This window comes from Equus quagga, chromosome 6 (genome assembly GCF_021613505.1).
Source record: "Equus quagga isolate Etosha38 chromosome 6, UCLA_HA_Equagga_1.0, whole genome shotgun sequence".
Lineage (NCBI taxonomy): Eukaryota > Metazoa > Chordata > Mammalia > Perissodactyla > Equidae > Equus > Equus quagga.
This window is the reverse complement of record NC_060272.1, coordinates 60,546,148-60,562,211: the sequence shown is the minus strand read 5'-3', so window position 1 is coordinate 60,562,211 and position 16,064 is coordinate 60,546,148. Positions and strand designations below refer to the sequence as shown.

General features: G+C 40.0%; 1 protein-coding gene across 2 annotated transcripts in view; it reads right to left on the bottom strand.

Annotated features, from left to right (window-relative positions):
- Positions 1-15,125, bottom strand: part of CDADC1 (cytidine and dCMP deaminase domain containing 1) — a 48,298-nt gene extending 33,173 nt beyond the window's left edge. For both annotated transcript variants that reach the window (XM_046664362.1, XM_046664361.1), the window contains exons 1-4: positions 14,935-15,125; positions 14,102-14,196; positions 6,506-6,580; positions 3,170-3,347 (exon numbers count right to left, since the gene is read on the bottom strand). In XM_046664362.1, the coding sequence (XP_046520318.1) occupies positions 3,170-3,347; positions 6,506-6,580; positions 14,102-14,196; positions 14,935-15,016 (430 nt within the window). In that variant the 5' untranslated portion in view covers positions 15,017-15,125. The remainder of the gene's footprint in view (positions 1-3,169; positions 3,348-6,505; positions 6,581-14,101; positions 14,197-14,934) is intronic.
- Between the last annotated feature and the right edge of the window lie 939 nt (positions 15,126-16,064).

Genomic DNA, 16,064 nt, shown 5'->3' with positions numbered 1-16,064 from the left:
GATTACTGGAACTGTTTGACACTGCCAGGTAGTTACTGTTTGTCCCGGCTGAAACTTTAAAAGGTATTAGAAAGGACTTAGCAACTTACAATCATAAATTTGGCCAAACCGGAAGCTGATACTGAGAGCCTGATAGAAATTTTCTTTCCTTCTTCCCTAAGTTAAAATAAAAACTAAGCACCCAGAGGGAAAGAAGCAAATTAGGGTTGATGTACTTGGATAGGTAGATCAACCTATAGTGTCACTGAAGTTACCACACAAATTTCTGAGGAATGAATAGCAACTATCCTTAAAATCCTTGTAAGACTGGAAAAGCAGCTCTAGAGGCAGTGCAGATTCCACCCAGTTCCTTTATCTCAAAAAGGATTATCATCCAGCCTCTCTGGGAACTGTCATCTAGACCATCACTAATTCCTAGGACTGCAGGAAAAAAAAGGAAAAGGGCAAGAAAAATGGCCACAAGAGCACCCTTGCCCAAATTCTAGTATCTTGAGTATCTTCTCCACAAATACTAGTGGGGAAAAAAAAAGGCTTCTCCACCTGAGTGGGTTTCAGTTCTTATTTCTGATACTTGACTTCAATTGACCAATGCAAATATCTCCAAACCAGGATGAGAAGACAGCATCTATGGTAGACAGCTATCCCAAGACTCTGGACCAGGCCTGTATTTCCAAACTTATTTGTCCTCAATTAAACCTCAATAATGCTTAAACTATATACCTATTTTATAATTGTTCCATTTAAGGTTTTCAGAATTCTATCATACTTGAAGAAAGTGACTGATTTGGAAGACTGGTCTCGAAGGTCAGGCATTCATTGGGTGGCTCCTAATGGAACTCAATGGTTATGTGGAACAAACCTCTGGCCTCAGCTACTGCCTGGATGGCTAAAATACTGCACCCTGAGATTCCTTTGGATACAGGGAAGGATTCACATTGAGCTGGCATCTGTTGCCATTCTCCCTCTCCTTATGGCTGGATGGGTTCTCTCAGTGTTCCACTGGTATGGCCACCTAGCGGCTATATTTGTTCCTTCCTTGGGGACTAGAGGATGTCATTATCACATATAGAAATCCTGACTAAATTTACTCAACGAGCCCTTACCAATAATCAAGTAGGAATAGCCTTATTAAATACTAAAATGTCTAATGAAAAAGGCTGTCTTTCAAAAAACAATGGCCTTAGATATTTTAATTGCATCCCAAGGTGGTATGTGTACAATCATTGAAACTGAGCACTGTGTTTTCATACCTGATGAATCTTCCAATGTGTCATCTCTGCTAAAACACGTAAAAAAGCAGGTGAATGTCTTAAGCGCTCCTACACTCAGTCTTGATTTGTTTGGTTGGCTCCCTTCAGTTATCAGTTCCCTTTTTTGATCCAGATTGCAATTCCTATTTCTACTACTTCTTGGAATTCTTGTACTAGTCATAATATTCAAACTAATTACTGTTTTCTTTACTCACTGTTGTAAGACTGGCATGCAAGCTAGAGTAATGATTGCTCAGTGACTTGAGAAGGTCAATCGTACAACTCTGGACAAACTTCCTTTTCTGATAAAGACTATGCCTAAGAACTCATTTTTAAAACCAATCCTTTCAAATACTGAATTGTCATAATTGTTACTGTAGCCATTCTATAATTGTAAACAATGTGAGCATAAGGAGTCACGTAAAAGCACATGTATAATGTTTGTGCAACAACCTGAAATTAATTGAAAAACCTATAAAATGCTTCCTCTGTTAATATATATACCTCTATGCTTGTCCACTATATCCAATTATTTCTCCCAGTGTGGACAACTGGGCAAATAAATGAGATAACAGCCTAGCACTGAGGGACACGATGGACCCAGGGCAGGCAGCAACCACCCTGGTGCTAAGGGACAATATTTTGATCATCAATGCCTTCTATCAAAAGATCATAGATCAAAACGGGAAAAATGATAAATAAATGACAAGCAGTAGGATACACTGGAACATGAGGAAGCCACTTGGTGTAAAACTAATTTGGCCTGACTTTGTTTTTCCAAAAGGGCCTGACGTGGCCTGTTTGTTGAGCATGCATTGTACATCTGCTTTAAACATTTACTATGTCCCAAAGGCAGGAATGATGCCCCTACAGGTAGGGATATAACCTCCCCATATCAGCATTTCCTTTAGGGTAAGCAATTCTCCCTAAACTAAGGATTAGTTACTGACCTGCTGTGCTCACCTTGTGACCACTGACCTGCTGTGTTCACCAATTTGCCTTGCCAGCAAAGCAATCTCATGACTGTTGTAAAAGGGACATTCCTATCACATGGGATGTACGCTCTTAGTTCTAAGATGATATATAACCACTCTGTACACCCCACTTCTTTGGTGCCCTTCCTTCCTTGGGGAAGGAAGGCCCTAGGCTAGTCCTCAGATCTGGCTCATAATAAACTCATCTCAATTTTGATTTACAGATTGATTATGGATTATTTGTGTCGACAAAGATATAATATTTTTTAAATGGGAGAACGGTCTGCATATTTACCTGGGTGCAAAACAGAACAATAAGCACAAAGGTTTAGCGAACAGCCCGGTGTGACAGAGATGGATAGCCATACATTGGTGACTGGTGCGCCTCCTTCCAAAGTGTAGTGGTCACTAGGAGACAGGTGCCTGGCCAGGAACTACAGTCCCACAACGGATGTGAACAGAATGATGTATGTAACTTCCAGGCCAGGGTTTTTAAGAAGCAGCTATGCCTTCTCTGCCCTCTTTCTCAGTCGGCCTCTGGATGCAGAGGACTCCAGACCCAAGGGGATGACAGTAGCAATAAAACAGAAGATGCCTAGGCCCACGAATCAACTACATGGAGAAAAGATGTCTGCTGTTCAGCAACACCTACGTTGGACTATCACACTGGTGATAAATGTCTAGTATATTAAGCCACTGAAATTTTGGTGTTTATTTGTTATAGTAGCTAGCATTTGTCCACTAAACACTGAGGGTCATCTAACTAGTTAGTGACAGAGCTGAGACTGGAATCATGTTTTCTGACTCTTCTTACGGTGTATCAAACTGTCTTCAGATATATATTTATATTTCTAAATTATCTTTGTGGTACTTAGGCAATTTGTTCCCACTGATGGTTCTCAGACAAATGCTACTAACCCCCAACAAAGCCTTATCTGCACTTACCATTTACAATCATTTTCAAACAAGCAGAACATGGTTTTCTGGAAAAATAAAGATCACAGTTTTTCAGTCTTGACCCATGTTTTACAAGAGCAATTTTCCCAGCATGTAAATCTTCACTAGAGCAGTGCAGACCAACAATTTTCGTGTTTTTCACCACCACAAGACCAGTTCTCTTCACCTACATTAAGATCAAAAAAATAATTTATTAGTTATAACATCTAATGATCATATCATGGATTATATTTGACTTATTAATAAAATGGAAGTTTTGTTTAATTCTTTATCTGAATGCAGTTTGAACAAAAGCACATTTCTCAGGTCCAAAAAATTTCTTTAAATTTGATGTTGATTTTATACCAGAAATCTTCTAAATCTAAGCTTTCTTAACCAAACAATTAAGCATCTAATTATCATTAATTTGTCCTAGTGAAAAATGAATACATTTTAACTTAGTTAATCTAGTGAAGGGCAAGAACCAAGTTGACTTGACTTGTTTCTTATATCATCTATTTTGTATTAAGCTTCTGGATGGTAATAAGAAAAAATATGGAAAACTGTGATTTTGCAAACGGGTAAGTGAAGCCCAGAGGGTTTACATGACTTTCTGAAACACCCACAGATGATAAAAGGCAGAATTATAGAACTAAAGGAGAGGCCATCTTAAATATTGACTAAAATAAAGACAACTCTCAACTTCTTTCTAAAAAACTGGCTCTACTAATTTCTAGCACTATGGTAGTCTAGACGAATGTGGTTAGGTCCCACCTCCTACAAATATATACATTACTTATAATTTAAAAAATGTTTTTAAATGCATATTCAAGCTCAAGAAAAGGAAGACATAGCCTCAGCTGTTAGAAAGGAAGAGAGAACTCAAAGCCAGAGCAGTGAGCTTGAGCTCTCTCAGCACGATCCCACCCACAGGCAGGCGATTGGGCTGACTCTGCGCTAAGCCTTGGAGGCTGGGCACTGGCAGGAGTCCCAAAGAGTGCTTACTCAAAACCTAAAGTGCTCTACCTTTTACAGATACTAGCCCAAAAAGCTAGTGCAACAATATTAATACCAGATAGAACAGACGAAGATAAAAATCAGTTCTACATAAGGTACAAAATAGTCTACGCTGTTTTCACAGCCAAGACTCTGAAGTAAGGAATGTAAACCTGATCCTTGGGTTCCTAAGGGACTGTTACAATACGAGGGGAACTCGGGCTGAGAACTAATATACATCGTCCCCTGTGCCCTTTCAAAGGGATTTCACTCTACAGTTATCCCCAAAAGAACATATCTGAAGTCACTTTAAAGATCAGACCAAAGCTATATTAACTAAAATAGTCAAGATCCAGTTTCAGTTATGAGTATAAATATGTGAAACTATGGAGAATGATATTTTGTGAAATGCTTAAAAAGGAACAGAGAAGATTTTATAGAATTCTCTTTCCGAGTTAATTAACCATCTCCTAAACATTAAGAACAGTTAAAAAGAATACAAAACTCTTTCCTTTACAAAATCTATATCCAAAAATATATCTAAAATATTAAAGATCTATCTATACTGGCTTTTAAAATAAACTTTAAATTTACCTTGAATTTGTGAACCTTTTCCCCTCCCCATCCCAAAATTTCTTAGAGTTTTATGTTCCTCAGCTACAAAGTATATGTTAGTATCTACTTCTGAATACTTCCACAAAGCATTTTGAAAAGAAATTATCAGTATAGAAAAGAACTGATGAGGCTTTATCAAAATATCTTAGCATGCTGGAGCTCATTTTATTAAACTGAACAAATCGTAACCAATGAAAATGGCTGCAATGCAATGCTTTTAGCTTTAGATTTTCTAAGTAGTTAAGCAGACAGAAATAAAGCCAGAAAACTTGACCACAAAAGACTTTAAAAAAATTGTTCATAATAAATGGGAAGCACACTCATCAATTCATTTTTTATTAGAACAATCTTTTAGGCCAAGTTTATTTACCAATTTTTGTCTAGAGTCCTTGTCACCTCAGAAAATATCTTTTCAGCAAAGGCCAAAATATCAAGTTTGAGACAAATATTTTTCCATCCCAAACTTAAAACAAAACAAAGCAAATGAAAGCCTAAGTTGCATTCCATTGCGGCACTTCCACTTACTGCAACTCCCAGAAGACTGAATCTTTTCAGTGAGTCACTGTTCTGGATCCTGATTTTGCTTCACTTCACTAACATCTTGGCAAGTCGTCTATGTAATCCTAGTCACAGAGTTTTACATTAAAACATAGGCAAAAGAGAACAGTCGGTCTTGGATATGAACTGGTATATTTACTTAAATGGTGATTCACTACTTTTTTCCCTTTGCCTTTCTTATAATTAAAAACATCTAAATATTCTGACACAAATTATTTTTACATTCTTGTTGGGCATTTTAGAGACTCATCCTCAGAACTAGTCAGGAAATTCACAGGACTATACATCAGAATCATCGAGATAACTTTTACAAAATATACATGTTTTGTCTCCAGTCCACACCCAATGAATCAGAATCTCTGGAAAATTCAAAAGATTAAATTAACAAGATAATACTGTGCAATAGTAAAAAGAACACAGTTCATCTCGTCAGGTCTGGGCTTTGACTGCAACCTATGTACAACCTAGTAAGTTAGCCTGCCATTGTTTCATGGATGCTGGCAGAAGACGTGAAACTCCTGGGTCAGAAACAAGGGACTTTTATCATTCACAGCACAGCAAGCAGTATGAGCATCATGTTTGTGATGGTTCCCTTGCCTACAAATCCCATGGGGGTCATGCAGATGGGCCCACATGGATTTCTGGAATGAAGTGGGTTGTGTTATGGGAGAGAAACACCGAGCTTGGGGATTCCGATGTTTTATTGCAAACAGTAAGCAAACCTGCTTTGTCCCAGAGGGAGATATTACCTCAACCCTCAAGGTTGCTTGCTGCAAACACAAACTCTGAGAAAACAGCCTGGGTAAAGAGCAGTTAGGGCCTTTGCACTCCTTAAACCAGCAAGATGTGTTACAGTTCGAGACAACCATGGAAGAATGTTTATGAACACATCTATGTGAACTAATAGGGGAAGGTGTCAAGAGTTAAACTTGAAAATTAAAAAAAAGTAAGATGTAGGAGCACAATATAGAATAATCTCATCTGTGTTTGTTTTTTTTCAGAGAGACATGTATAGTCTTGTAAATGCACAGATAATTTTTAGAGGAGTATACAAGAAACTCCCTTGGAAGTGGGAATGGGGAACTTGAGTATAAGAGGAACTTTTATTCTACTTTAAACCATTCCGTTCGCTTTGTTATTATGACACATCTTTTAAAAAAAATTGTAAAAATTCACCAGTTTTTTATCAGTAGATACTCTGGCCACCTCTTCATTATCTCCTAGGGGTCCATGCTTTCCCTCTTCCTTTTCCTAATGAAAAGCAGATTAAGGGGAAAAAAAAGATTAGTACATAAGACATATGATTAATTCAATATTTCCTATTTAAAGGCTGGTTTCCTTGGCTTTGCATCATTCACTTTTTTCCTTGATGAAACTGCACTGACTTCTGGCTTTGTTCAGGTTCAAGTTCAGACTACTTAACCCAGTAAATAAGACCTTTATGATCTGGCCCTTGCATACTTCCAAAATATGGAAGGACTCAAAATTGTGGCCAGAAAACAAATTCTGTAGTTTAAGATTCCACAGTTGGGACAGTTTTGAGTAATGGAAAAGTCCAGAGTATGGCCATAGCCAAGAAGGACTAAAGGGGAACAGAGGTAAATTAACTGGCAGTGGGAAGATAAGCAACTAGGTAGCAAAGGTATTGGATGAGGACTGTGACAGGCAGAGAATCATCCCCTGTCCTAACCCCGGGAGCCTGCAACTATGCTGTGTTACCTGGCAAGGCTGCAGACGGAATCAAGACTGCTAATCATCAGACCTGGAGATGGGGAGACCATCCTGGATTCTCTGGGTGGGCCCCAAGTAACCACAAGGGTTCTTGGAAGTGAAAGAGGAAGGCAGGAGAGTCATATGTTGTGCCATAATGATGCAACACGAGACAGACTAGGCCCGCCACTGCTAGCTGTGCAGATGGAGGAGGGGATTACGAGCCAAGGAGGTGCCCACATTTCCAGCCTCCAGAAAGTGGAAAAGACAAGGGAACGGATTCTCCCCTGGAGCCTCCAGAAGGAACAAGCCCTGCTGACACTCTGCTTTTAGCTCAGAGAGACCCATTTCAGACTTCTGACCTCCAGGACTGTAAGATGATAAACTTGCGTTGTTTCAGGCCAGCAGCTTTGTGGTAATTTGTTACAGCAGCAATAGGATATTAACAAAGAGACGTCCATAAGTCTCCTTTAACAGTAAAACTTGAAGTAGAAAGTTTTGAGCCAGGGGTGAAACTCCTTCATTTACTTATTTATTTTTAGAACACAAATTTTCATAATAGATTTATTCTTCATTTATTAATTTATAGACTATTTATTGAGCCCTTGCCATGTCCCAGCCACAAACCTAGTGCTCAGGATGCAGCCCTTATAGAGTTAATGATTTACGAACACAGGAAAGTGACTATGAAGTGAGTAGATGATTAAGACAGGTTGATACAGCAGAATTCTGTGAGCCCCAGAGTAGGCGGGAGACATAATAAATTGGAGAAAGTGTAAAAGTGGGAATGGCAAACTCGGTGAATATTGATCTCTCAGTATTATGAAACAAATGCTGGATGCTAGAAAAGGAGTCTTCTAAGAAAAGAAAAGCCATGCCCTGGAAATGAGGCTTCTGTTCAAGAACAACAGGAAGTTGAGGACGTGGTGATGCTGGTAGCAAAATGATGGTAGTGTGGACGGTAGCGGTAGTGTGGACGGTAGCAGTAGTGAGGATGACTTTACGAGCAATGATAATAACACTACCTAATGCTACCGAGTGTTTATCACGTACCAGGTCCTAAACCATCTCATTTACTGTCACAATTTTACAAAGTAGCTACTGTCACTCCCAGTTTACAAACGAGGAAATCATGGCTGAGAGAGATTAAATAACTGGACCATGGTCACACAGCTAATAAACGAGGAAGCGCGGATCTGAGTCCCAAATCCATTGCCTTCACCATTATGCTACATTGCTTCAGTTCTGGAAAAGGAGTGAGGTCTTCTAGCATAAAAATGAGGTACCAGAGGACAGAATGGGAAGAGGCGGGAGAGGGAGACAACGTGATATGTAGAGAAATATGAGAGGACAATGCAGTTATTCTAATTCTTATACTAAAGCACTATTCAGGCAATTTAGGTAAGACTGACTTAACTAAAATTAAAAACTATGAACCAGGAGGAGAGAGAACTACTCTTAACTGATAGCCATTTTCAATAGTCCTTGATTTCCCTTCTAAAACTTTTAATTAATTATGTTTTTCCCCCCAGAAGTCTCATAACAATTGCTTTTTCTCCCACTCATTTATCTAGTTTCGGACTGGATTCTTACAAATTATTACTCTTTATACTCAATGTATATCTTGCTGAACAAACCTCAAGGAGCACCCATAGAGTGTAAATATTTGACAACACAGAAAACTCAGATATCGGTGTTATTTAGAAGTGGCTGTAAGTTTATAATACACTAAGGCTGGTAAAAATCACAGACAATTTAAAAATTCAGACATTGGAATTTAAAATGTAAATTCCAACAATAAGGGAACAGACACAGTACACTGATAGAATGGACTGTTAGGCAATCATTAAAATGATAATAACAAACACATATAGTACACAGTATGTGCCAGGTACTATCTAAGAGCTTTACAAATATGACTCATTCATTTGTCATAAAAGCCTCATGTACGGGGCTGGCCCTGTGGCTGAGTGGTTAACTTCATGCACTCAGCTTTGGTGGCCCAGAGTCTCACCAGTTCGGATCCTGGGCGCCGACATGGCACCGCTCATCAGGTCATGCTGAGGCAGCGTCCCACATGGCACAACCAGAAGGACCTAAAACTAGAATACACAACTATGTACTGGGGGGCTTTGGGGAGAAGAAGAGGGGAAAAAAAGAAGAAGATCGGCAACAGATGTTAGCTCAGGTGCCAATCTTTTAAAAAAAAAAGCCCCATGTAATATGTATGTGTAACATTCCATTTTACAGATGAGAAAGTTGACAGAGGGAAAGTAACCCACCCAAGCTTACATAACTAGCAAGAGGTGGAGCCAGGATTTGAACCCAGGCAGGCAAACTATAAAAACCACTGGCTACTCTTAAACTATTAGACTAATTTCTTGCTCCAATGTTTATAACAGTATTACAGCATAATTAATTTTGTGTGTTAAGTGAAAAAGGTGAGATCCAGAATTAAATGATGTCAAATGAGTAAAGGAAATAAAGAAAAAAGTTTGAGAAACAGTACAGAAATGTCAGTAGTGTCTAGGTGGTGGAATTATGAGATTTTTTTTGGTGAGGAAGATGGGCCCTGAGCTAACATCTCTGCCAATCTTCCTCTATTTTGTATGTGGGATGCCACCACAGCATGGCTTGATGAGTGGTGTGCAGTTCCCTGCCTGGGATCTGAACCTGCCAACCCGGGTCATGAAAGCAGAGAGTATGAACTTAATCACTACGCCATTGGGCTGGCCTCAGGAATTTTTGTTTCCTTCTGTTAATTTTATAAATAATAAACATAGATTACTTTGGTAACACATAAAAATATCTTATTTTTGAAAAGACAAAAGGTTGGTAAAGTGTCAAAAGCAATGTTTCTAATACAAAATACATGTCAAATTGCATCTTAGAGTTTCTGTAACTTACTCTGCACAGCAAAAGCAGAATAAAAAATTCAAGAGAAACAAACATACTACTTTAGCGTCAAGAACATTTTTCTTTTCTTAAAGGAAAAAAGGTCTTACTCTCTCTATGAACATCAATATGCAATTAATACTGGAATTATTTATTTAATTTAATGTGCCTGTCTGTCAAAAAAGAACTTAATTTCAGCACAGAATGTATAATAGATTTATATATCCATATAGATAGATATAAAAATTAAAATGAGATCAAATCTTGATATTAAAAAAAAGCTTCTTCAAAATTAGTACTCAATCTCTAAAAGCCCAGCTTTTTTTTTTTTTTTGAGGAAGATTAGCCCTGAGCTAACATCTGCTGCCAATCCTCCTCTTTTTTTGCTGAGGAAGGCTGGCCCTGAGCTAACATCCGTGCCCATCTTCCTCTACTTTATATGTGGGATGCCTACCACAGCATGGCTTGCCAAGCGGTGTTATGTCCACACCTGGGATCCAAACCCACGAACCCCGGGCTGCAGCATTGGAACATGTGAACTTAACCACTGCGCCACCAGGCTGGCCCCTAAAAGCCCAGCTCTTTAAGTGCACTTTTAAAAGTTCTTAAATCTCTAAACATTTGCTTCCAATCTGTCTCTTCAAGATAAATTTTATCTGCAAGAAAAACAAAAGCAAACCAAAAAATCAGACTGCTTGAAAATGCTCACCTTTCATAAAAATAATACTAAGCCATTATTAACGAGTAGAAAGAATAAAGGACTTCAAAACCATGAAGGAAATGAAGAGCTTTCTCAAAGCCATTCATAATGTGTGGAGCCAGGCTTGGAGTTGGGGAGTGGTTGCGAAACAAGGTATAAAAATGAGGAACATTTTTAATAATGTTTTACTATTTATAATACATTTCATACAGGAATTGGAGGAGAAAACTACCCCAAGAGATAGCACTTTATCATAAAAAGAGAATTGCTTATACACACACAGACCTTACACCCTTCACAAAAATTAACTCAAAATGGATCATAGACCTAAATGTAAAACACAAAACTATAAAACTCCTAGAAGATAACACAGGAGAAAACCTAGACAACCTTGCGTATGGTGATGACTTTTTAGATACAACACCAAAAGCATGATTTATGAAGGAAATCAATGTTAAGCTGAACTTTATTAAACTTAAAAACTGCCCTGTGAAACACGGTATCAAAAGAATGAGAAGAGAAGCCCCAAACTGGGAAAAAATATTTGCAAAAGACACATCTGATAAAAGACTGTTATCCAAAAGATACAAAGAATTCTTAAAATGCAACACCAAGAAAACAAAGAACCCAACTAAAATAAGGTCCAAAGACCCTAAGAGACACCTCACCAAAAAAGATATACAGACAGTAGATAAGCATATGAAAGGATGCTCCACATCACATGTCATCAGGGAAATGCAAATTAAAACAATGACAAACCACTACACACCTATCAGAACGGACAGAATCCAGAACACCGACACCAAATGCTGGAGGGGATGTGGAGCAACAGGAACTCTCATACAGTGCTGGGGGGAATGCAAATTGGGACAACTGCCTTGGAAGACAGTTTGGCGGTTTCTTACAAAATTAAACATACCCTTATCATACAATCCAGCAATCACACTCCTTGGTATTCACCCAAAGGAGCTGAAAACTTCCGTCCACACAAAAATCTGCACAAAGATGTTTACAGCAGCTTCATTCATAATTGCTGCAACTTGGAAGCAACCAAGACGTCCTTCAGTAGGTGAATGGATAAATAAACTGTGGCACATCCAGACAATGGAATTTCACTTAGTGCTAAAAAGAAATGAGCTATCAAGCCATAAAGGGACATGGAGAAACCTTAAATGCATATTGCTAGATGAAAGAAGCCAATCTGAGCAGGCTATATGTTGTATGATTCGAACTATATGACGTTCTGGGAAAGGTAAAAACTACACAGTAAAAAAAAAAACATCAGTAGTTGCCAGGGGTAATGGGGTCAGAGAATTTTTAGGGCAATGAAAATACTCTGTATGATACCGTAATGATGGATACATGTCATTATACATTTATCCAAACCCACAGAAAATCTAACACCAAGACTGGACCACAATGTAAACCATAGGGTTTGGCTGATCATGTTGTCAATGTAGGTTCATCAACTGCAACAAATGTACCACTCTGGGGAGATATGGATAATGGGGGACGCTATTCATGTGTGCAGGTAAGGGGTATATGGGAAATCTGCGAACTTTTCCCTCAATTTTGCTGTCAACCTAAAAGTGCTCTAAAAAATAGTCTTAATTACAAAAAAAATGAATTCCCTAACCCCCTGTTAAAATTCTTCAATGCAATCTCAACACTTACAGGATAAAATCTAAACTCCCTTGCAAGGCATACAATGTTTTGTTTGTTTGTTTTGGTGAGGAAGACTGGCCCTCAGCTAACACCTGTTGCCAATCTTCTTCTTTTTGCTTGAGGAAGATTGTCCTTGAGCAAGCATCTGTGGCAATCTTCCTGCACTTTGTATGTGGGACGCTGCCACAGCATGGCTTGATGAGCAGTGTGTAGGTCCACGCTCAGGATCCAAACCCGCAAACTCCGGGCCATAGAGGCAAAGTGCGTGACCTTAACCACTATGCAACCCGGCCAGCCTCCATACGATGCTTTTTATGATCTGATTCCTGTATATCTTTCCAACCTCATCTTCAGTTTCTTCCTTCCACCCAACTTCACCCTCCAACACGAGGACCACAAGTTCTCTCACTCCTCCAAGCTTTTCCATACGGAGTCCCTCGGCTTGGCAAACACCTACTGATCCTTCATGTCTCAATGCAAAGGCAACCTCCCCTGTGAATCCTTCCTTTACTTCCCCAGGTACAGCTTCGCTCTCAGTCTCCAGTCTTGGCAGTCTCTCTGCTTACACTCCGTACTTGACACCACCATCTAAATGTATTTTGTTTAAACGCCCAGTTTTTGTCCCCATTAGAAACTAAGGACTACGTCTTTTCTTTTTGTATCTCTAGTACCATGCACACAACCTCATACACAGTAAAGAAGGCATCAAAAATGGAAAAGGAAAAAAGGATGGCTATGAATGACCTCATAAGAGTACTGTTTTTAAGGATTTACAAAAAATCTTTCTGTGGAAAATCTAAAGCAACCTTCCAGCAAAATTACTGGAAAGTTGGAAACTTTAATAAGCGTACACAGAATATAATTACTATTTTTTAAGAGAAAAAAAAAACACCCCAAAAAACCTTGTGCTTACAAAAAGATGGAGGGAAAGTAGCAAAATGTTAAAAGTGATGTTATTAGAATGGTGAGAACCCATGGGTAATTTTTCCCTCTTTTTCTTCTGTTTTCAAAAACGTCTTAAATGCTTAACTTAACCTAATACTATTTTCTATAATAGGCCGTTGGCCCCCTAAAAGTTAGTGATAATACTCTAAACTTCCAAATCTACTAAACCAAAATGGTGGGATCCTAGCACCATGCATGGAAGAAAGCGAACTCCTCCAATGGCGAGGACTGAACTCTAAGCGTGATGGAAAATGATGAGAACATAGCACTTTGCTGCGCAAGAGTAGGGGAGAGAAAAGACGCAGAACGTACATGCTTCCAGTACACTGGCTTTTATGATTATTCTTACTATACATTCCTAACCTGTTTTGATCATCTCTTTTGAGATTCAACAAAAGAGACTACTTACATGGAACAAAACCAATTAAATCCACAGATTATCTATGATAAGAGTAGATGTTAAGAGGTCTATCAAGTAAAAGAAGATACAATTTCTATCAATTTACAGTTTGGTAGGAGAGAGGAAAAACTACCCAGATGAAATACCAACAGTATACAACTGAGTGATAAATTATGTGGTATAGACAATAATCTAATTGGCTAAACCAACATATAAATACCATTAATACCTGATAAACATGGCACAGTCTGAGAGAGTAACTATTCTATTTCTAGACTGGAAAGAGGAGCCATTAAAGCCATGAATTACAACTCTCCCACTAATCCGTAAAGGTCTTTTGCAAATTTTAAGCCTTATTTAGTTTGTTTTTAAGTATGGTAGAAACTGGAGCAATAAAATCCAATTTTAGACGATTGCTTTTCTAACAGGAAAAACTGCCTAAGGAAACATATTATACCTGAGATTTTTGTCTTTGGGCTTCTGCTGGAAAGAGCTCCATCCAGAGACTGAGCAGAGTGAAAAGGTTGACTTTAGAAAGCCTTGGTATTTGACCTACAGAAGAAAGGGCAAACACTTTAAAATTTCCCGAATGATGAAAATAAGAACTAAGCTCAATCCCACTTGGGTGCAGCAGCCTTAGCTTAGCTGTTTCAGCAGGAGGCAGAGAAAAAGGATTAGAGGGCAAAGAAAGCGCTTTCTTAGCAGGAGACTGGTTTCAACCTCCCTGCGGGCGACCTCCTCTCGCACTTTCCAAAGTCGGGCCCTCTTTCACCCGGCAGGAAAAACAGTACAACTAATACACGTAGCTATGGGAACAATCCAAAGGGCGTTATGAAAAGTCCTTGCATCTGATCATCGTGGAGCAAGCCTTTCTTTGGACTGTGGTAAGACGTTGCGATAAGGCAGTGGTTAGAACACGTACTAAGACTGCGGTGGCCTTTGAGCATAAAGTAGTTGAAATACAGGAAATCGTGGCGTGCGGTTAATATTGAAATCAAGGCAAAAACATCGTTTGAGAAATATGCAGGCTCATCGATCCCCGAGATCCCAGCTCTAGGTCTTGGGAGGAAAAGTAAAGGGGGTTAGTGAGATCGACTACCAAAAGCCGATGCAGCTGGCCCGAGGGGGTCCCAGTGACCGAGGCGGGGACGGGCCCAGGGCGAGAATGACACATCCAGGAGCAGAAGCGCAGGCGAAGAGGGGCAGGCAGGGACCCGGAGTCAAACCGCAGGAGACGCACAGGACAGAGCGAAAGGCAGCAGCGGCGGGAGCTGGGTTCGGGGCACTCACCGGTCATGCTGCCAGTCTGGGTGCTCACTGACCGCCCGGCCCCCGCGCTCTCCAGATTTTGCATCTGCCCTGCTTCTTTCATCCCAAGCCTAGCGGCCTCTGCTGCCCAGAAAACCTTTCGCTGTGAGGCATGATCTTAGCCCCAGCGACTCCACCTCTCGTCACCTCCCAGCAACTCTGCGGCAACGGCCAACTCGGCGCAGCCAACTGACGTGAAAACCAGCCGCCACTTCCGGGCGCCTTGTGTGACGTAATAGGGAGGCGTGGACGCAGTGGCGCAAGGCTGACCCTTGGGCAGGCAATGGGGTGGGTGAAGCGCTGTGCGATACGTTATTTGAACCCTGTATTTGGCTGTAGTCGCTGGTTTTGCCGACTCAGGATCTCTTGAGCATGTCTTGGCTCCGAGTCCCAGCTTGCGTAGACTCTGATAGGGTGGTGAAGGCTGCGCAGACTTGAGAGGTTTGGTCAGAGAGCCTAGAATTGAAATGGAAACCTCCCCCATCTGTCATGGCCAAGGTCTTAGAGAATCTGGGGGGCGAAGGGAGTTGGGAGCTGGGAGGTCCAGGTTGTTCTTATCCTCAGAGGTTGGCCAGTCCTGGGGAACTTAGTGCCAGGGACCACCATAGGGATATTCTGCTGCTTTATCAAACACATGAAGACATTAAGAGATGGAACTGTGATTGTGGGAAAGGAGAGGGTAGGAGGAAGTAGCAAGTGGCTCCTGGAAAATCTGAGAAGTACCTGACACTGTGGATTTGTGCCCAGGGCATTTTATTTTATTATTTTATGTGTCCCAGTCATGACTCAAAATGAAGTCCTGCCCGCCCGTGACTCAGAGCCCAGTTTCCGTCACAACTGGTTCTGTTATCACAACTTGAAATACTGACTAACAGCAAGACACGAAAACTGCTCCTAGACTGTGATAGCAAAAGCCAAACGTTATAAAAGCACATCATTTTGTAAAAGACTGAAGTAAGAATCTTTAGTGTTGATGGGTATGCCTGTGGTGTGTTCATTTTCACTACAATATTTCATTGTAACTATATTCCACAATTTATCCATGTTTGAGTCAAAAGACTTTTGGACCATCCAGCTTTTTGCTGTTGCAAACAATGCTGCTATAAACATTT